The sequence below is a fragment of the Erpetoichthys calabaricus genome, chromosome 1 (assembly GCF_900747795.2).
Source record: "Erpetoichthys calabaricus chromosome 1, fErpCal1.3, whole genome shotgun sequence".
NCBI classification, from domain to species: Eukaryota; Metazoa; Chordata; class Cladistia; order Polypteriformes; family Polypteridae; genus Erpetoichthys; species Erpetoichthys calabaricus.
In genome coordinates this window covers 285,987,726-286,011,399 of record NC_041394.2, presented here as the reverse complement: position 1 = coordinate 286,011,399, position 23,674 = coordinate 285,987,726, and the positions used below count along the sequence as shown (strand labels likewise).

The window sequence follows — 23,674 nt, the reverse complement described above, 5'->3', positions numbered from 1 at the left end:
AAGCCTTCCAGTACAAACCAGTCTCGTCAGCATTATAAAGTTGGTCAGGGAGAAAAATGAATTTTTAATCCATTTTGGAATAAGGCTGTAACATAACAAAATGTGGAGAAAGTGATGCGCTGTGAATACTTTCTGGATGCACTGTACATAAAGTGTGCATGTAAGTATAAACCGTACACTGCTTGCGAATCAGTAGCATCCATAGCCGCACGTGTCACGTCACATGAAGTATAAACCCGGCCTTAGTTAAATGTGGCCACATTTCCTTTATATAAGCGAGCCAATGTCTTGCGTACGTGTTTACTTGCTCACAAGACTTTGATGGTGCGCTCCAACAGACGTCTTGTGCCTGCCATGCCCCTCAAAGAACCTTTGTAATTTTTAGCCGGCACACTTCAATAAAGCCTCAAAAACACACTATTGAAAATGTTGTTGGGTTTTCCCTTCTTGCTGCTTTCAATCTAGCGCAGGGGTAGGCAATGTCGGTCCTGGTGAGCCGCAGTGGCTACAGGTTTTCATTCCAACCCAATGGCTTAATTAGAAACCAATCATTACCAATCTCAGACCTTATTTAATTTTATGGCTTGTTAGTCTGTGCAATGTAAGGCTCTTGTATCGTAGATTTTTTCTTTTTCTTTTTTTTTTTTTTTTTTTTTTTTAGGATATCATCCAAATGATTTGAAGCCTAAAACAGATCATTTTCAGTCTGTCACATTTTTCTGTTAAGTGTTTTTATTAAATCAAACAGTGCATGATGAACACACACAGATGTAATTGGAAAAAAGCTAGCTGGAGAACTGCTGGCTGCTTTGTCTTTTACATCTTGTTGCTAATAAGAAGCAATTAAAACACTGAATGCAGCAGTTTAAGATTGAAATAAGCAATTAAGGTTGGAGAACCTTAACAAGCGAGACCACTAAATTAAAGCATCAAAATGTCACTTAAGCTATATGTGGTTCATCAGCAATAATTGAGTTCTCGTTAAGGAGCTGGGTTAGAACAAAAACCTGCACATACTGCGGCTCACCAGGACCGACATTGCCTACCCCTGATCTAGCGCCAGCAAGTAACCGACTCTAAAGAAAGTGGACAGGTGATGGATGACCCATCTCCTTCAGGGTCCTTTGAGGAGAGACAGCCTCAATGCTGTCTACATTACTTAATCCCCCACCAAAAAAAACACCAAGAACTCTATAGTCCGGCCAGCTGACATTGTTGTCGTTGAGTGATTTGCATCCTCACACAAAAGTATTGCCTTTTTTCACAAACGTGATGGCTGCTGGCTTTGGTATTCTGGCCTTCTGGTGACTGCTAGTGATGAAGAGGTTATAAGCATGTGCACAATATGCTTTTACATGAAAAGAGCTGAACAAACATCACAGGTATGCTTTTAAGCCTGTATATGCTACGCGTCAAATTTAATCAGCGCTGTTTAGGGGTCAGGAGCCACTAATCATGGCAGCAGTAGTATTTGTAAGGCAAAAAGCAAATCATGGTCTTTTGCAGGACTCAGTCACACAGCTAATTAGAAAAGCGTGCTATATGCAATCTAGAAACAGAAGTCAATAGATCAAGTATCTGTTTAGTTTTTATCCAGTTATATTCTATAAATATTTTGAAATGGGGTGATCTGGTGTTGCCACGGCTAATGGTCATACCACAAATTTTTGGAGCTTGTGTTGGGGATGGATTAAAGGGGGGGATATTTTACTTCACAGTACATGAAGGTCTACTGTAAATTGCATTTTTTTCTTAATTGAGAAAGTAGGTGACTACTATGTTTAAATTTAAAATATGCTTTTTGTTCTGCTGTGCCTAGTTTTAGGACAGACTTCCTAAGAAATATTCAGAAGCTTAAAATAAGGAGCACTAAAAGCTACATAATAAAATAGTGTTGAATTCTGCTTTGTTATAATCCTGAATTGAAATGAAGTAGTAATGAATATTTTTCTCTCTTTGTTCAAGGAGTTTTGTTTTCATTACTTTCAAGTGTGGGTTTCATATATTTGTTCGAAGGAAAAGTAATGCAAAAGTAATTATAGCATTAAATTTTATAATAAGTAACAGTATTACATATGTAATTACTTTTTTTTTGTAATTAATTAGCAATGCAACTAACTTACTTTTAAAAGGAATGTTTCCTGACATTGGTCCCTTGCAGACATTTGTTTTCTGCCTCTGGGTATGTTGTTAATAAAAAAAGAGCATCATTTGAACAACCAGTGTAATTAAACTGGTGGTGTTATGCAATTGGCTGAATAAATAGTTCATAATGTCTTATTTTTAATTTTCATATCATTTTAAAGACCATATTATTAACAGAACCAATCAAGGTGATATACTAATTTGCATTGTGGTGGTGCTTAAAATAAAAAAAATATATATTTTCTTTTTGCTGTTGACTGATTAGTGTTTCACTGTTTATTCAACTTTCTGTTACACAAAAGCTGTTCAGTAAACTATCCATCCATCCATCCATTTTCCAACCCGCTGAATCCAAACACAGGGTCACGGGGGTCTGCTGGAGCCAATCCCAGCCAGCACAGGGCGCAAGGCAGAAACAAAACCCCAGGCATGCCGCCAGCCCACCGCAGGCTTAGAAAAGTGTTTATCAAAATTGTTTTGCATTAGTAGGTAACTTTATAGAAAATATTAAAATGCTTGAAAGAAATGCAAATAAAATTCAGATTAATATGCAGTTAATTTTGATTTAAAATTTAAAAAAAATTAACATATTTTTAAATTGTGTGATTACTTGTGATTTTTTTTTTTTTTTTTTATTTGAGTAGCAGATTTAATTACTTTAATATATACCTATACCTATTTGTACATGTATCTGATCTTATTTTATTTTATTTTATTTGATGCCTGAAGCATTTTGTAGAAACTACTTTTTAGTATAGATAAGCAGGTTCATAAATATTTTTATAACTTGTTTTAGTTTTTCTGATACATCTTTACGTTACCAACTAATTGTTTCTATTGTATACCTTAATTGTAGATTCTACTAAGGATCATCCTCCGCAGCAGCCAGGGATGTTTTCACGTGTTACTGGTGGACTGTTTAGCGTGACAAAAGGAGCTGTTGGTGCTACAATAGGAGGGGTTGCATGGATTGGTGGAAAAAGTCTGGAAGTGACAAAGACAGCTGTGACATCGGTGGCATCTGTACCAGTGTTAGGAGTTGGCTTGGTCAAAGGGGGTGTGTCTGCAGTTGCTGGTGGGGTATCAGCAGTGGGATCAGCCGTAGCAAACAAAGTTCCTTTAACAGGAAAGAAAAAAGACAAATCTGACTAAAACTGACTTATTTGCACTATCATCACAGTTAATCTAGAACCTTTTGGGACCTGCTTCTCATATCCACCTCCCCCACACCCAACCACATCTGGTATTTGAAATGAAAGAAGAAATGAAAAAGCAAAGCCATATGTTCCATGATGAATTAAAGATATAAAATTATTGTTAAGATACTCATTGAATGTGACTGCCATCCCACAGAGGGTAAGAGATACGTATGTATTGGTGTATTGTTTAAGAGTGTTGCTATCTGACAGACATGAGCATTCGACTGCCAACTTGCAGAGGGCCAAGAGAGAACTATGTTTTGGCATTATTTTTTATGAGTGTTAAGTCTGACAGAAATGATCACTGTCTTGCATGATCTTTATGTTTATTAATAAAGTACTGCCGTAAACTGAAGATTTGCACCAGGAATTCAGACTTTGTGTCTGTTTTTTTTTTTGTTGTTTTTTTCCCTTCATTCCTTAAACCTTCTTGATGGCAATGAAGCCAGTTAGTTGTAATAAGAATTGTATTAAATGGTGTTTACGTGACAATATTTTCTGAAACAATGCAACGATCAGCCTTTATACAACTAAAATGCTTTAGCTTTGTTTAAGTTACAGACAATAAACATAGGGTTGTCATTTAAATTTAAGAATTCAGTCAAGTGAATATGTGTTAGCTTAACTAAACATTGTTCACTATCCCTGTTTTAGTACAATGTAAATGGTAGCTCTTTGCATAATTGGCTGTTTTGAGGGAAGACTACTGTATTAAATTTCTTTTGATTTTTTTTTTGGGTCACACTTATCAATTTGCTTATTTGTTTCTGTTGTATCTTTAACTTTTCTTATAGACACAAATGTATATTTAATGCTAAATTTTTGAACTGATTACTATGCGGTTCTTGATGTTTGGGTCATTCTGTGCATTTCAGTGTGTTTGCGTATTCAGCGGTATTTGTTTTAATGGCACAGTTTATTAAAGCATATATGGTAAAGCTTTATTTACTAATACTGATATTATCAAAATTACATTTCTTATCTGCTTTTAATATATTGGTATTAAGTTAAAATATGAAAAGTTCAAACATCTATTTCATCTTCTTCATTTGAAACAACTTCAACTACTCCTTCCTCTAGTTGCAAATCAGAGCAAATATTTCCATTAGTTATGGGGGTAAAAAACTCAGTACAAATTGGCAATTAATTCCTTTCATTGAAGAATTAGCATGTGTATGTGTGTGTAAGGAAATGGTTAAGAGTGAACTTAATTCATGAAGAGAGATATTATTCCTAATATTTTTAATGTATTTCATATGCACAGAATTTTAATTTGCATATTTCCATAGTTTATAGATATCTGTATATAGAAAAATTCCTTTTTCATTATTTTTTACAGCCTCAAGCCCTTACATTCAGGGGTTGATTCAGGTGGCATTAATTTAATCCATAAAAAAACAATTATAGTGTTTAGAGTTTGTAAATTGCCACCACATGCAGAGAATTCCTGTCTCAGGTACTTTATATTTTTATAATATAGCAATGTTTGCTCATTATAAAAGTCTAAGTTCCAAAGAAGAACTTCATATTTCAAAAGAATGATTTATTTTGTTGTATATGGTATGTGTTTATTTTACCCAGCTATGAAAAGTAATAGTATGTAGTTCCAGCCTGTTCTCCAGAAATCTTTTGTTAAGAGTCATGAGAGTGATTGTTGGTGCTTATCTACATGTTGACATTTGATTAAAAATGTCAGTATGGTTAACTTTGAAGAATTCAGATCAAATATTTAAGCTAACACAGACTACAAGTGCTACAAGACAGTCATATTTTTATTGCTGTTTGGTAGAAGGTTTATACCTTGTATACCTCCTTTATGCTTGCTGTTTCCCTGTCAAGTTTAGGATTTTTCCACCTTGGCATGTTCTTTGGACTTTACCCTTGTGAAAAAAACCTCCTTATTTGTACAAATGTTCCAATGGAATAATGTTTTTCATGTATTGCTTTCCACTGGATACATCTTTATCTAGTTTGTACAAGTTCTCCATTGTGTCATTCCAAAATATCACTTAAACCTTTACACTCCACTCCTAATACACAGAAAATGTGACAATTGAATAATTGTATTTTATGTTTGCTACTTTCCTACCATCACTTTTCAGGGTGCAGTTAAATTACACTTTGTTCTACTACAGATTTACAGCTGTATTCAATTGTTTTGACATATTGAAATGTTTGTGCTGCTCATTTTTCTCTTATCCTTTGTGCACATTGGCAGCAGCTAATAAGTAAAAATGTGTATGTATAAACATAGCTTTAATAAACTGTGAATTTTGAGAATAAGTGTCTTGTGGTTTATCCACCTATCCATATCCTGAAACTTCTTGATCCAGTTTATTTTGTAAATGTGTTTTCTTTTAGTCTGTGATTATTGGGTTAAAATGGAAGAGATTATTAAACACATTTGACTAATCCATAGTCGGACACAGTTTAATATTTTTGTAACTTTTAAAATTTTACTGTAGTAGTGTACCAATAATGTGAAAGAGGCACAAGCTTTACCAAGAGTAGGTTTCTCATTCTTTAAATTTATTGTTCTCTATTTTGTTCTATTAAAGCAGAGATGTGAATTCCATATCTAATAAATATGTGTACTTATTTCCTTGATTGACTTTGAATACAGTAATTATGAATGCTGTATTTTTAGGCTGCTAGGTTTACCTGATGGAGCTTTACCTTTTCTTCCTTTGTGTCTGTCACTATTCTAATAGCTTGAACAAATATGCAATAACACTATAGTTCTTAAGATCAAGCACATCTTCACATTGGAATATTTAGACATGAATTTGTCACATTATCTCCTATTTAGATAACTGTTAGATAAATAGGAGTGGAAAGTTTTGTTCATTATCTGTAAGTGCCTAGTAACTTATTTTAAAATAAAGAGTACGCAAGAGACTTTTTCCTCTTAATTGTTCTATTTCTCAATAGTTATCCATTCTTTTTTCGGACAGAAATGGCTGTCTACTTTCTACATTGAGTTATAGATCACAAACATATACTTCGTTTAAATATTTCTGTATTCAGAGATGTGACTAAGTAATGGCGAGTAAGTGGTGTTAATTTCTTTTGCAATTTTACCTTCATTAACCAGTGCTTTATCCATTATGTCTGTTCACACTATCTGGTTAAATAGATGTTCTTTCACCTTTTAGCAAGATTTCAATGTGTTTACAGAAGTAATGACTGCTTATATTTTGCATTAAGGCCACATTTACTCCAGAAAGCTTATAGTGAGGAGTACAAGGCTACATGTGCAACACTTGCTGCTCCTCTTAAGTATACTGTAAATAGGAAACTTCTTTTACTTGAGTAGAAGGTAGCACTGGTATTGTCACATGTATAGAGTATGTTAAAATTTTTATTTGCACGTCTGACCAACATATAACATTTTTTTTCTCACCTGAGGTGGTTTGTCATGTGGTGTTGTGGGAACACGCTGTATCAGTGCATCCTCCCAACCTCTCTCCGATGCAATGATGGACAAGAATGTATTAAAATACAGAACTTCATTTTCTAGTCCAGTTTTTCAGTTATGATTCCAGTTTCTGAAACATAGTGTAAAACTTGTGTAAAACACCTGTATAGTTTTTAAGTGTTTAAAATGGAATATAAATATTTACTTATTTATTTTACTGATTGACGGATATGGCTGTACTACCTGTGAGTTTGTATCCTTGTTTTTATGTTTTTGCTGCTGCTGAATTTCCCTGGATTAATAAAGTTGATCTAATCTAACTGAACTGGCAACCTTAAGTCTCAAAGACCAATCCTGTAGCCACTACACTACACAGCCTTTAATAAAGTTTATTTAACTACAGTGTTGCCATCATGTTTCTCATACAATCTAAAATATTTATTATTCAGTCTAAATGTGTTTTTTTTTCTCATCATGTCAAGATTTGCCATGAAGAGATGTCCAAAATCCATTAGATTGCAATAATGGAATTTAGAGCTTCGGCTCATAACTACTTTTTAATTTGAACTAGTAGTGACAGTTGAACATACAGTCACAAATCCTCTTTTGTACATAATAATTTAAACATGACAAAGAGATGGACCGGAGTCTTGAAAGCACCCTTTTTTTTTTTTTGGTTGCACAACTAATTGTTGACATTGTCATGAGCAAAACTGACATTTCTGCATCAGAATAATAGTTTTTTTTTTTTTCTTTTTTTAAATTAACTGAATGTGATATTTTTGTGCAGCTGACAAGTCAATCATTAACTGATAACTGTATTTAGGACTTCAGTTTATTATTTAAAAGTGGTAAATTCTGTTGCTTGTTTGTGAATTTTTTCTAATCTCTTAAGGAAAGCTTCAATATTGTATGGGGATATAACAAGATGTTTTCTGAAAAAAGTCTGTACAATTCATCAATTAAAATTGCATTTTCCATCTTGTGAAAATATAATTTAGACTTCTGGATTCATAAAAAGATTGTTCACCTGGTAAAAGCAATACATTAATGTAGATATGTACTTTGAATGTTTGCATTTAAATGTTTTCAGTAATTATACATGTTCTGTCATCCTGTGAAGTTAGTTTTTACCTTGGAGCCAATACTGTTAAGGTCTGACTCCCTACCCACCCTGCTGTTGGAGTAAAGTAGATTCCAAAGAATATACCATTGTCACAGTTGCAAGGACTGGATATGCTACAAAAGTAAAAAATTTTTTTTTTTTGGAAGAAAAAATACTTCTACAATGAAGAAAATAACATTACATACAATCAAGTCAAACTCAACAAAACAGAATTCAGCCCCCATCTGAGAAAAAGAGAGAAGAACCCACAGCATGATGGCCTTGCTTATAGTAAAATCTAATTAATAAAATTTTAGAATATTTTTAAAAAGTTTTGAACAGATCCTTTAAGCACGATGTCTTTGTGCTAGTAGTGTGGTATAGGCAGTTACAATCAATTTGTCTTTCTCTTCTTCAGTTTAAGTCCATCCGGGAGTACACCCAATACAGCTGTTAATGGGTTTGGAGTGATTGTGATTCAAAGATTTTTGCCTAAAATGATGTTAATTTGGTACACTCCCAACCAAAGCAAGAGGCTGGAGCTAGATTGCAATGTTCACAGGTTGGATCTTGCCCTGGATACATTATGGACCGTTTTAAACAAGGCAAATGTGTTATATTCCGAGATATTAACTAAAATATAAATTCCCCAACATACAGTTTGATCTTTGAAAGGAAAAGACTTCTAAGATAGTTTTATAGATTCTTGAGATGCTGTCTGAGTCTTCAAGACAGTATTTCTTCTGGAATAGAAATGGGTGTGTGGTGTGGAAAATTGTGTAGGTTCTTTTTAGCAAAATTTCTGATTTGGAAAAATTGTGTTGCTGGGAAGACAATTTTGAAGCAGAATTGTTCATAAAATGCAAAAACATTAGCTGTGTACAGCTGTCTTTTTTTTTTTAATCCCATACATTTTCCAAAGTTGAAGTACAGTGTAGGGTAGAGAGGGTAGAAAAGGTGAACATCACGTAGAGGTGCAAGAGATAAAAGCTTCTCTGCCTTGAAGTGCACCCTTTATTTTTTTTTATTTTTAATTTTATTGATTTTATTGAAATTGCACAACATTCCATACAAATAGATCAATTTTTACAAAAAATAGGATTGAAAACAAATCAACCCCCCACCCCTGAGAAAGAGAGCATGGCCAGCAGAGTAAAACTTAATGCTTGTAAAAATAAGTATATAGATGAATTAATAACTGAATAAAGATAAATGGAGAAGAAAAAGAAAAGGGGAGAGAATCTGCTTCCTCAGTGCTTTAAAAGCTTATTCTAAAATATTATTGATTAGATCCTGCCAGGTTTTGAATAAGTTCTGCACAGATCATCTGAGTGAGAATTTGATTTTTTCCAGTTTCAAATAGTATAAAACATCAGTCACCCACTGACTTCAAAGAGGTGGGCTAGGATTCTTCCAGTTGAGCAAGATAAGTCTACATGCCAATAATGTAGTAAAGGCAATTACAGTTTGTTTGTCCTTCTCCAGTTTAAGTCCATCTGGGAGTACACCAAGCACAGCCGTTAGTGGATTAAGGAGGGATTGTGACACCAAGGCTGTCTGATAGGCATTTAAAAAATTTTGTCCAGAATGATGTTAATTTTGTGCAGGCCCAAAACATGTGACCCAGTGATGCTGGAACTTGATTGCAGCATTTGCAAGTTGGATCTTGCCCTGGAAACGTTTTGGACCATTTTAAATGAGACCGATCTATAATTTTGAGTTGAATAATTCTATGTTTTGCGCATATGGAGCTCGAGTGAATTATCTGCATTGCTACCTTCCACTCCTTTTCTGGTATGTTGAGTGAGAGATCCTTTTCCCACTGTCCTCTTAGATCTTTGAAAGGGAGGGACTGTAAAATGGTTTTATATATTGCAGAAATGCTGTCTGAGTCCTCGAGACTGAGCAATATTTTTTCCAACATAGAGGGTGGTGGGAGGTGAGGAAAATTGGGCAGGTTCTGTTTAACAAAGTTTCTAATTTGACGGTAGTGAAAGAAATGTGTTGCCGGAAAGTTAAATTTGGAATGTAGTTGTTCGTAGGATGCGAAGACGTTGTGTATGTACAGATCTCTAAGTGATTTAATCCTGAATGTTTTCTAGACATTAAAAACTGCATTTGTTTGCGAGGGTGGAAAAGGTGTTTCTCTCTTAAAGTACTTCCTACATTGGTTCAAAGTGCTCCCTTTATTGGTTACATCTTCTAAGTGATTGATGGACAATTGGATTATTGATACATTGATGATAATTTGTATTTATTGGGACACAAAGCAGGAGTTATAAAGAAGTGCAGACCAGACTTGTGTATAGTCATCATTTGTGTCAGTTTCCATGTCTTTATAGCTTGCATATACAGTTGTGCTTGAAAGTTTGTGAACCCTTTAGAATTTTCTATATTTTTGCATAAATATGACCTAAAACATCATCAGATTTTCACTCAAGTCCTAAACATAGATAAAGAGAAACCAGTTAAACAAATGAGACAAAAATATCATACTTGGTCATTTATTTATTGAGGAAAATGATTGAATATTACATATTTGTGAGTGGCAAAAGTATGTGAACCTCTAGGATTAGCAGTTTGAAGGTGAAATTAGAGTCGGGTGTTTTAAATCAATGGGATGACAATCAGGTGTGAGTGGGCACCCTGTGTTATTTAAAGAACAGGGATCTATCAAAGTCTGCTCTTCACAACACGTTTGTGGAAGTGTATCATGGCACGAACAAAGGAGATTTCTGAGGACCTCAGAAAAAGAGTTGTTGATGCTCATCAGTCTGGAAAAGGTTACAAAACCATCTCTAAAGAGTTTGGACTCCACCAATCCACAGTCAGACAGATTGTGTACAAATGGAGGAAATTCAAGACCATTGTTACCCTCCCCAGGAATGATCGACCAACAAAGATCACTCCAAGAGCAAGGCGTGTAATAGTCAGTGAGGTCACAAAGGACCCCAGGTTAACTTCTAAGCAACTGAAGGCCTCTCTCACATTGGCTAATGTTCATGTTCACGAGTCCACCATCAGGAGAACACTGAACAACAATGGTGTGCATGGCAGGGTTGCAAGGAGAAAGCCACTGCGCTCCAAAAAAAACATTGCTGCTCATCTGCAGTTTGCTAAAGATCACGTGGACAAACCAGAAGACTATTGGAAGAATGTTTTGTGGACGGATGAGACCAAAATAGAACTTTTTGGTTTAAATGAAAAGCGTTATGTTTGGAGAAAGGAAAACCCTGCATTCTAGCATAGGAACCTTATCCCATCTGTGAAACATGGTGGTGGTAATATCATGGTTTGGGCCTGTTTTGCTGCATCTGGGCCAGGACGGCTTGCCTTCATTGATGGAACAATGAATTGTGAATTATATCAGAGAATTCTAAAGGAAAATGTCAGGACATCTGTCCATGAACTGAATCTCAAGAGAAGGTGGGTCATGCAGCAAGACAACGACCCTAAGCACACAAGTCGTTCTACCAAAGAATGGTTAAAGAAGAATAAAGTTAACTAGCCAACCCGCGGCGTAGCATATGCTGCATAATCACGCCGCTCTTTTAATGAGTTTTAAGCACAGGGAAAAAAATGAACATTTGAAAAATCCGTAATTTAATAAACCACCAAGAAAAATAACATTGCAACAATTCACGCTATGAACCAACATACAATTGTCCGTGACTGAAAACTGGAGGACTGCCGTCGCGCCTCCACCTCCCAGAGCGAGGGACGGGGCTGGACGGCGCGGAGGGCGGAACGGGGGGAGAGGTGAAGGACACCCATTCCGCCCCCCCTAACCGCCATTCATTGTTCTTTGCGGTTCCGGCTGCTTTTCAATATATAATCCACCAAGTCACCCGACCATGGTAATAGCGAAAGGGGTTGTGTACAAAGGGCAGGGACGTAATCAGTGCGAGCGTATGACCCGTACTTACTGGGAATTCCTCGTTCGTGGGGAACAATTGCAAGCCCCGGTCTCCATCACGAATGGGGTTCAACGGCTTACCCACTCCTGTCGGCGACGGGTAGACACACGTTGACCCAATCAGTGTAGCACGCGTGCAGTACCGGACATCCAAGGGCATCACAGACCTGTTAATGCTCAATCTCACATGGCTGAAAGCCACTTGTTCCTCTAAGAAGTTGGACGGCGACCGCGCGGGGGTCGCGTAACTATTTAGCAGTAGGGAGTCTCATTCGTTTTCGGAATTAACCAGACAATTCGCTCCACCAACTAAGAACGGCCATGCACCACCACCCACAGAATCAAGAAAGAGCTATCAATCTATCAATCCTGTCCGTGTCTGGGCTGGGTAAGGTTTCCCGTGTTGAGTCAAATTAAGCAAAATTTGTGTGTGGTGAGTTGTTGCGTCCGGGCACATGAGCAGGCACTGTGAATGCCTTGAGAGCGTGGGTGGATGCGGGCCGGGGAATAATGAGTATCTATATATCTTCTTAGATATAGAAAGCGTCTGATGCGGTGTTTGGTGAATTGTTGCAGTTAGTGAGTTAGCAGTTGTGATGGTTTTACACTCCAGTACATTGCGGTGAACGCTGGTAACAGTCTCAGGCATTCTCGTCCCATGCTCTTAGAGTTGGTGGGCATGTCTCTGTATCGGTTCGAGTTGTTGGGCGGTGCTCTGTCGTTCGTATCCCATGGTCGGACGACTTGGTGGATTATATATAGAAATGCAGCCGAAACCAAAAAGAATAATGAAAAGTCAACGTGGGTCAGTGGTGCATGTGTACTGTAGCAGAGACGAAAGTGAGTTGGTGAGTTGTTGCGTCTGGGCACATGAGCAGGCACAGTGAATGCCTTGAGAGCGTGGGTGGATGCGTGCCGGGGAATAATGAGTATCTATATATCTTCTTGGATATAGAAAGTGACTGAGGCGGTGGAGTTGTTGCGTCCGGGCACATGAGCAGGCACTGTGAATGCCTTGAGAGCGTAGGTGGATGCGTGCCGGGGAATAATGAGTATCTATATATCTTCCTAGATATAGAAAGTGTCTGATGCGGTGTTTGGTGAATTGTTGCAGTTTGTGAGTTAGCAGTTGTGATGGTTTAACACTCCAGTACATTGCGGTGAACGCTGGTAACAGTCAGGCGGGCGGGCGGGCGTTCTCGTCCCATGCTCATAGAGTTGGTGGGCGTGTCTCTCTGAGTTGTCGTATCCTATGGTGTTAGAGTTGGTAGGTGGGGCTTTGCGAGTTGACGGACGTGGCTATTTCTTGCGTATCCCATGGTTGTCTTCCGGCAGTGTGAATGCCTAGAGAGACAGGGTGGCGGTGTTTGGTGAGTTGTTGCAGTTTGTGAGTTAAAAGCTGCGATGGTTTTACACTCCAGTACATTCCGGTGAATGCATTGCGGTGAATGCTGGTAACAGTCAGGCGTGCAGGCGTTCTCGTCTCATTAGAGTTGGTGGGCGTGGCTATGCCATGCGTATCCCATGGTTTTCTTGCTTGTTCTGTCGGCTTAGTGAATTATATATATATAGATGTTTTGGAATGGCCAAGTCAAATTCCTGACCTTAATCCAATCGAAATGTTGTGGAAGGACCTGAAGTGAGCAGTTAATGTGAGGAAACCCACCAACATCCCAGAGTTGAAGCTGTTCTGTACGGAGGAATGGGCTAAAATTCCTCCAAGCCGGTGTGCAGGACTGATCAACAGTTACCGGAAACGTTTAGTTGCAGTTATTGCTGCAAAGGGGGGTCACACCAGATACTGAAAGCAAAGGTTCACATACTTTTGCCACTCACAAATATGTAATATTCGATCATTTTCCTTAATAAATAAATGAGCAAGTATAATATTTTTGTCTCATTTGTTTAACTGGTTTATCATTACTATCTACTTTTACAGTAGGACTTGAGTGAAAATCTGATGATGTTTTAGGTCATATTTATGCAGAAATATAGAAAATTCTAAAGGGTTCACAAACTTTCAAGCACAACTGTATGCTGCCAGGTAATAAAATTGAAAGTTAGTGCCATACCAAATTATGCTTTACGTCTTTTTAGGGTGTCCTTTTTGAATGTGTGGACATCTCGAATTCCAGATAATTGAGGTTATAATTGAGTCTAACTTCTTAAAGAACTATTTTTAAATGTATATTGGGATTTTGTGTAATAGAAAAAGAAACATGGGAAAGATGTTCATCTTCCTGCTAATGATGGAGGGTAGACCATCTATTTACATCTTGTTTGATTTTTTCCAGTGCTAAAAGCAAAATTTTGTTGAAAAGATCTTTTTAGTTGTGATGTTTACCCATAAATATTTAAACTGTTTTGATAAAATAAATGGATAGATGTCCATTCTAGTATTCTGTGCTACAGAGTTCACTGAAAAAACACACTTTTATTCAAATTGATTTTGAGTCCAGATATCTATTTAAATTCTACTAGTGCATTAAGAACTACTGGTAAAGATGTGCGTGGGTCTGATATATATACAGTACCATATCATCTGTGTATAATGACATGTTCTGCAAAGTCCTTCTCTGATAACCCCCTTTATCTGTAAAGCATTTTGAAAGTTAATGACCAATGGCTCAATGGCAATTGCAAAAAGCAGTAGTGATAGAGAGCACCCTTGTCAAGTACCACATTCTAGTTTGAAGAAGTTTGAGATCATGTTCTTAATACAGACAGAGGCTTCCGGAATGGTATACAGTAAAGAAGTTTTATCCATGCACATATATTTGGGCCAAATCCAAATTTATGCAATGTGGTGAATAGGTAGACCCATTCAATTCTGTCAAAGGCTTTTTCTCCATCCAAGGATAATATGATCTCTGATGTGTTAGATTTTATGGGTGAATATATTACATTAAACAATAGGGTCATACTTGCAGGATTTAGTAGTGGGCAATAAATTGTTATCACTAAAGAAACAATCATTTCTAGATTAACTGTGATGTACTGGTGAGAAGAAGGAGTATTCTCTTGAATCGCCAAAGGATTCTACCAGGTGGCATTTGAAAACAGATCCCACAAATCTTTATGTATATGTTGCCATAACTTTCATGACAAATACCCATCTATTGTAATAATCATTACATTGACTTAAAATGACTTTTTTTCGTGTAATCAGTAATATTGACAATAACCTCTGTGTTACGGCCAGAAGGGTTTCATATTTTTGCTGCATTTCTTACAGAACCAATAGTACATAATTTTTTTTTTTAACCACTTGATGAATTATGTGTCTTGCCAGGAGCACTTGCAAAGGATTTTGTCCCAAAAATCCTTCATATACCAGCTTGAACGAGTCTGTACAAACATACAGCTCCAAAATCAAAATACACTGTTCCAATAAATATAGCATTTCTTCTGGCCAGCATTCACACATAACAGAACTACAAGGCAAAACAAACATGCATGGGGACGTCCCACTAGCTTTCACCTAACTACTGTATATTCATGACATGCAAGTGAGAATTCCACTGTACTCTGTACACATGACAATAATGACCCTTTAATACCATTGTAATGGGCTACTTTTTTTGTGCGCCACCCTGTATTTTATTATATGGAGATAAATCTGTTGGAATTCTGTTGAAAGTTCATAAATGTTTCAATCTCTGCAAGACACACCTGATAAGTACTGTGTACTAATTCTAAGAGTTTTTATGTTTTGTAATTGAAGAAAAAGAAACCTGGCATGCTCCCAAGAAAAACTATCACATTATAACTGAGAGTTTATGTCAAATTCATAAAACAGTACAGAATATCCAGCCTTACCACAGCACTGTCATAGGCCCGTGGGCAAAGTAGTAGCTAGAGTCCCTGTTTTGATAGCAAAATAGAAACATTCATAAGCATCAGAAACATCATGGGCCCAGGCCACTGCCCATTGTGTCCACACGCTTAACCATAATTCACAGGTGCCCTCAAAATCATTACACCGTGTATAATAAAAGAAGTCATTGTGTATTAGTAATTGCAAGTGGAAAAGTATGAATGACTTATTTTTCTCATTATGTGTTATGCTACTTTTAATACATAATATTTTTGTTGTTTACTTCCTTGTAAAGAATTTCTTGGCACTGTTCTAAATAAACAGAAGAAGGAGTACAAGTAATTAAATGGATGAACAGTGTTCAGCCAGACAAGCTTTTCTTTACATTAAGAGTAAAACAAGGCATTTGAAAATAAATCAGCATTGTCTTTGAACTTTACCTCTCAAACAGTTTTTTGTGGTTTGTTCACCTTAAAAACACTGCCCTTCCAATAGAGTATGTCTGCTTTTGAAACAGACGAGTGTAACCAATGAGAACAAGAGCCTCTAAGAAAGCATGCAACCAAAAGAAAAGAAACTGGAATTATAATCATTATTTTTAGTTAGGAAATTACTTTATAGCAATATCATTTAATAAATAATTCTGTATCAGGACCAATGGTCTTAATGTTAAATGTCACTGCATCAGAAAATGTGCACACATTGAACAGATGTAGCGGTTTAGCACGAATATTGTTGGAGTGCAATACCTGCTGGGACACCAAACTTGCAGGATTGATTTCATGAGTTAACCTTGACATGATATAAATGCCTAATGCAGACTAATTAGCCCTAGATGGGATGCTAGTCTGTTACACAATTTGTGATAGTAATGTGTTTATATCATAGTAACAATGAGAAATGGTAGTGGATCAGTGTTTAAGATCAGTTCAGCCAATTCATTGTGCTTCCTATTCAGTATCTTCCATATTGCAAGTTGCTTGACCTGCCTGTGCTCGAGTTACTGTACTATGACAAATGTTAATGCACTGTAAAGTTTATCTGTTTAAAGGCCTCATAAAAATAATTGTTTAGTGTATTCTTGCATTTGCTTGATAATTGACTTATATTGGCATTTTTTATATAGAGCATATTTAAATCAAAGCGCTTTTTTTATGATGTTAAGAATAAAAATAGTGCTCTGATGTAAATATACCCTTGATGATAATGTGGCTCACCTTAGCATCTTAGCATTTCATGGAGGACACATCTGTATAACCATATATTCAGTTTCAGCTCCACATCAGCTCCATGTATTCCTACTGTTGGTAGTAACTTGCAATTCAGCACTCAGTTTGTTTAGCACCCCACATGGGCCACTTGACCTTATCATCACATTCAGAGACTTAAAAAAACAATTCTATATTTATGAACTATACTTATCAATTACATATCTTATCTTACGTAAGTGTGAATTATTTTTTTGTGCATAGTATTTATTCATTTTTATTCTTATCTAAATTTCTTTATTTCTTTTCTTGTAACTTTTTCTTTGACATCTTGTAAAGCACTTCAGCTACATCCTTTGCATAAAAATGTGCTATAGAAGTAAATGTAGTTGTTATTGCTGTTGTAGTAGCTCCAAATGCAACGACTGTTGAGCTCTCTTATTAACTTCCTTAGCGTTACATTTTTTCTCAAAAAAATATGTAAAAAGCATTGCATTTTTCAGCTTGAAAAACTACATTCTTTCTACTATAAAACATGCAAAACACTAAAAGTACAAATTCAGAAGTGTGAAAAGTGTAATAATAATATGATGATGGTGATGAAATGAATAATAATGATGATGATGCTAATACCATATATACTATCAAAATATGTCTTTGGTGTAGTATATTTTTGAACAGGAAAACTGCTTAAGTGTATGGTCATTTACCGACACTGTTCACCATAACGGTTCGTCTCAACAACATTTCTTTCAATCACATCATCATCAAGAAATAACTTCAAATAAGTAAATGGATCCTGTCTGTTATTGTACTTTTATTCCTGGCTGGCCCACAAAATCAAAATGGAGCAGGGTCAACAGAAACCCAAAGGCGAGCGTTGCTTACGGATTCATCAGAAATGTTTTTGGTTTCACTGTCTGTTTCAGTTTTACTGCATGAATCATCACTGCTGAAGAGAGGCTCTTCAACATCACTGCTCGTATCACTGTCAAGAGCGTGTAAGACCTGGGCTGCTGCAAAACGTTTCTTACGAGACACCATTATGAGGATAGGAGAAGATGTATCTACACAGTTCCCTGGGTAATGCTCAGGCCTGATGTTTAAGTAAGACATGCTTATACTGTTGCCCGAATAATGCTTGGGACTAATGCTGTTAAGCACTTTTATAGCCCGAGTAATCCTTTGGTCTAATGCTCACACAAGACACATCTGTACAGTTGCCCAAGTAATGCCCAAGTAAGAGTTACAGCTACTAAATTGGTGTAGTGGGTACCATAGTGACCCAGTGGTTAGCACTTGTGCAGTCTTTGTTATGTGTATTGTTAACTAAAGGCTATGGATTGGCCTGGTGAGTTTGTGCTTAAAACATGACGGACAACTGTCATCCCATTGTAGGCTACTTCCTTACCTAATGTGGCCAGAATAGGCATCTGCTACTTGGAAACTTTTTCTTTATATATTGCAATTCAGTAAAATTTTGACCACATTTAAAAAAAAAAAAAAAAAAAAAGAACAAGCGGCAATTAAAAACATTGAATGCACTTTTATAAGACAACGAGAAACAAGTGGATCTTAATGAGTGCATTAACTAAAATGAAGCAGAAACATTGACATTTTTCCAGTAATAGCTTCAGCAGCAATCATCGGAGAAAGTAGGTTCAGAGAAAGGATAGATATATGCTGTGGATGGGATTTGCAGGATTTCATGTTTAGAATGGTAACAAATGAGAAAAAAGAAAATGTCTGCAGCAATAATGAAATAAGGACATATAGTTAGTGAGCATGTGCTTGATTTAAGTCGGGTTTATTGTAGGATGTGCACATATGTGCATGGCTTCCAGGCCAGTGACAGTGATATAATAGCAAAAACAGAATAGAATGTATAATGTTGTCAAGCATGCTGTGTAGAAAGCTACACTTTCTAGGGATAGCTTGGTTACAAACAAGTCAGAAAGATGCTGGAACAGCTAAATATCAACTAACAATTCAGTCTCATATTTCATAATAATCTTCATAAGTTTTTGTTTATGTAATGGAAGGTAGCACCTCAGCCCTCTGGAGTAGAGCAGTCCTAAGGAAGATGTTTTTGAATTTTATGAAATACTAGACGTGTAAGCCCATGCTGTAAAAAGCCTGGGGTCCTAGAAACTATTGAAATCGTCAGAAAATAAACTGTATTGTAGAGATGTCAGGTAGTTGAAAGGAACTGCTCTGGGTGTCTCTCTCCTAGGAGGATTCAATTTGCCGATGTGCTCGCATCGCTTGTGCATTAGCGATGGGAGGAAAAGTAAAAGGGATACTGGTTTGCTGATGTTAGTGGCTAAGCAACTTTGTCTTTCTTGTGAGGTTTCGTTTTGCTGACATGCTGGCCTTGCTTTGTTATTGGTGGCTAAGCGAGTTGTCTGTTTCCTCAATGGGCAGAGTCCTTACCCCAACTCCACCTATCACTTCCGGGCCGGACAGACACACACACTTCCACGTGTAGATATTTATATATAAGATGAGAAGACAGAAATGGAATTACAATATGTTCTGTTGAAGATTAAGCAGGTTTTTGTCTGTCATTGAAAAAACATCATTGAACTGTTATCACAAGTTGAGGAATAGCTTGGGCTTAGAAAAGAACTTTATTTTTTAATTTTTGCATTGCATAGCCCGGAATGTCATTGGTACATTGGTGATTGGGGTTCCTGGAGATCACAGTGATACTCATAAAGATGGTATTCCAGCATAAGATAGCGGAGGATAGGAAATTAAGTTGTTACATGATATTCAAAGACAGAGGTGTGCAGTACAGCAAACAGAGTGGCCTTTTTTTATGTGATGAGAAAGAATGAGAAAAGAAAAATGGAAAAAAGTAGATGAGAGGAAAGCAATACACCACAAAACTGACCTCATTCAAGGATACAAGAAAAAAACATGGAGGGATAGACAACCTGGACCTTGTTTCCTGGAATATCTATCCTATATCATCAAAAACATGACTCTAGGTGTTAATATCAAAAAAGAGACAAGTCAGAAAGAAGATGGATTGTCCACCGATTTGCAGCACTCAATTATAAAAATGAGGGCATGTAAGTGCCAGTTAGGGATGAAACCTAAATGCTTCTCTGCTTGGTGCCATATTTTCAAAACATAAGGGCTAGAAGAATCAGAGTAAGAAACAAGACTGTGTTCGATGAGAAGCCAAGATGGGGTGTAGTAGGGACATCAAACCAGCTTCAGATTAGGCCTAAGCTTTAGTGCCAGTGATAGAATTCCAAATCTGAAAGAAACACCTCCTGTCTTTGATTAAGGCAGAATATGGGGTCTTTTACTATTCCAAAGAAATTGTAAGGGAAGAGAGTGAGAGCACTTGAGTTAAGAAAGTGTACTCAGGGAATAATAATCTTCATTTTAACAAAGATCAAGCCAGAATTGAAAAATAAAGAGACATACAGTAGGTGCCCAGGAGCGAGGAAGTCTTTAATGTTTTTAAGGGTATGTTGATAACTGGAAGGGAGTATATTCTGCACCAAATTAGAAAGATCAGGGCTGAATTTGTCAACTAAAATGGAAAGAAGCAAAGGAGTGTCTTGACGAAGGTGTTTAAAGGGAGTGCCAGGTTTGGACAAGTTAATTTTGTACCCTGAAACAACTGAACAAACATAGTACATGAGGTATATCTGAGTGGCCACTACCTAGAAAAGCGTCAGCATACAAAGACATTTTCTGTAAAATGCCATGTGTATTTATAGTGGTAATTAAGTCTGCTTTGTGAAGAGAAATGGTCAGTGATTTGAGGGAGAGAATGGAAATGAGAAAGGAAAAAAGGAAAGTTCACCCTTGTATAGCACCCCTGCAAATGTGCAGGGGTTATAGCCCAAATGAAGAAAATTACTTCTGAAGAGGATGAATAAAGGGATTTATTAATATTAATAATCTCAGCACAAAATCTCACCTCTTTCTCAGGATCTCCCAGAGAAAATATCAATTTATTTGGTCAAATCCCTTCTCGCCTCAATAAGAATTCCGTCTGTGCTTGACGTTTTCCATTTCCTCATAGAGTCTAAGGCTTCCTTAAGCTTTGACACTGACAATGGATACTGCAAGTAGGAAGCCACCTCCTCAGTTACCCTTAGAAGAGATAAATGTTTTTAAAAGGCATTAATGGTACAAATTCAGAATAAATTTGAAAAAAATTAACCTCATAGTGTTTATTAGTAGAAAGCACTGATTTATTATTAATGGTATAAACATATACAAACAAGTCACATTATTAGAGTGCTAATAATCTGCTCATCTTAGCCACAGATACATAATATTCAATCTTTTGTAAAAGGAGGGAGTTTAATTCTTGTCTGGTTCAAATTATTAGTGATTCATATTGAGAATCAACCACAAGAGGGTGCACATCCTCTAAAGATGACCGGAAAGCTTCAATTTCAGCAATTTTCTTTCTTTTAGAGCAATTCAAACAAAGCCAGGATCGTGCACTGTATCACCATTTTCAGGCAGAAATTCTTGGAAGTGAGCAGCGAGTCTATAAAAGAAATCATCTTTGTGAACGTATTTTTAAAATCTGTGCTGATTATCTGCCTATCCATCCATCTATCAGCTTGCACCTGTGTTCATGGTAATATTTAATATCTCCTTAACTATCATCCCATTGCACTAATGCCTATTGCAATGACATGTTTAGAGAGGCTAATCAAGAATTACATATGCTCTTTCCTGTCAAAAGAACTGGATCCATTACAGTTTGTATATTACCCAAGTAGATTCATAGAGGATGCCATCCCCTTGATCTTCCTACTGTACTGGCCCACCTGAAAAACGAGGGGGAATTATGGGTGAATGAATGCTATTTATAGAGTAAAGTTCTGCATTTAACAAAGTAATCCCTTCTAAACTCATCATGTAGCTCAGGGCGTAAAAGCACTTCATTGTGCAACTTGATTTTTAACTTTTTGACTGACAGACCCCAGGTGGTTCAAGTGGATGGCCACACCTCATCATTCCTCACTGTCAACACAGACACTCCAGAGGGCTGCATTCTGACTCCACTGCTGTACTCACTTGACACACATGACAGCACAGCTGTTCACAGCTCTTAACACCATTTTCAGATTTGCTGATGACACAGCTGTTGGAGGCCTGATATCTAACAACAAGGAGCAGGCTTACCTGGAAAAAGAGTAGAGTCTGTCATACTTGTGCCATGACAAGTCTACTTCTGAATGTCAGTAAGACAAAGTGGACTTTGGGGGGAAACAGCAGAGACACTGCACCCCCTCAGTATTAACAGCACTTGGGGAGAGAGGGTGGACAGTTTCAGATACCTCGCTGTCCACATCATGGAGAATCTGACCTGGTTCAAGAACATTGACGACACCTTGGTAAAGAAGGCACAACAATGTCTTTACCACTTCAGACACCTCAGTGATTTTAGGATGCCCTCGCCGATATTAAACAATTTATGCAAATCCACCATAGAAAACATCCTGACAGGATGGATAGATAGATAGATAGATAGATAGATAGATAGATAGATAGATAGATAGATAGATAGATAGATAGATAGATAGATAGATAGATAGATAGATAGATAGATAGATACTATCTATCCTGTCAGGATGTTTTCTATGGTGGATTTATTACTGCTTGGTTTGGGAATGGCACCCAGTAGGCTCACAAGGCTCCGCAGAGTGTAGTGGAGTCAGCCAAAGTCATCAGAGGGTGTGCACTCTCTAACTTCCGGGTCATTTCAACCAAGCGATGTCAGACTATGGTGAAGAAAATTATCAGACACACCAGTCAACCCAACAGCCTCTTCGCTGTGCTCTTCTCATTAAAATTATACTTCTGCCTGAAGACGAGTTCAGACCAAGGAGGAGCTTTTCCCATAGTCCATCTGCATGGTAAATATGGAAAGTGACTAGAATTAGCTGATGCCCTATTGTTAACTCTCTTACATTAAGTTATTAACTTTTTTAGTTACTATCTCTCTATTATAATAAAAAAATCTTGGGAGACGTGATCATTTGAAGAGATACACTTTCACGTCCCCCTGAGACGAGACTTTGTACCAAGAGATTTAACCACGCCCGGGGCCAGAAATAAAAGACAATGAGTAGATGACAAAGTAGAACGTCATAAAGAATTAAATAATGTTGGAACGATACACATGCAGAGCAGATTAGAGATAATGGAAGTGCGAAAATTCAAAAGTCTCAAAAAAATGATAGTAAAGATCACATTAGCGCAAACGGAAATTATTACTTATGAAATAATGAAACAGCAAAAAGAGATTGAATATATTGTTCGGATTTAAACTTTAGGTCGGAGATTTGTAGATTGTCTAATTCGTGTTGCCATCAGGGAAAAAGTAGTGTTTCTTCCCAATGAAGAGGCATATCCGCGAGAATTAAAAGATTGGTTGTTTGGTGAAAGTGAAATCCTGCGAAAGAAAATTTCAAGCCCTGCGAGACAAGACTTTATGCAAAGAGATTTGGAAAAGTCCTGCTCACATCTAAAACATTTACAACCATGCACACGGTTCAATCATTTCTCATTTGTGTGAATGCAGTTGTTTGACACAGTTCGTGTCGAGAGAAAGAAACAATATTCACTCACGGGCAGTTATACGTTGCGTTGTCACGATGTAATTCCAAACACAGAATCAAAATTCAATGCGATATTGACAAAAAGGTAAAAGTCGAAAAGAGATTGAATATATGGACATAGGTGACATGACAGAAGTATGTAGATATTGTTTGGCTTTAAACTTTAAGTCAGAAACTTGTAGATCGTCTAATTCGTGTTGCCATCAGGGAAAAGTAGTGTTTCTTCCCAATGAAGAGGGCTATCTGCAAGAATTAAAA

At 36.9% G+C, this 23,674-nt stretch overlaps 2 protein-coding genes across 2 annotated transcripts in view; one reads left to right on the top strand and one right to left on the bottom strand.

The window, feature by feature from the left end:
* The window catches only part of tmem263 (transmembrane protein 263), an 84,216-nt gene extending 78,589 nt beyond the window's left edge, over nt 1-5,627 (top strand). Inside the window, exon 3 of the mRNA XM_028816041.2 lies at nt 3,002-5,627. Within this exon, the coding sequence (XP_028671874.1) occupies nt 3,002-3,297 (296 nt within the window). The 3' untranslated portion in view covers nt 3,298-5,627. The remainder of the gene's footprint in view (nt 1-3,001) is intronic.
* The window catches only part of LOC114662582 (NADH-cytochrome b5 reductase 3-like), a 1,047,486-nt gene that overhangs the window by 783,631 nt on the left and 240,181 nt on the right, over nt 1-23,674 (bottom strand). The window lies entirely within an intron of this gene.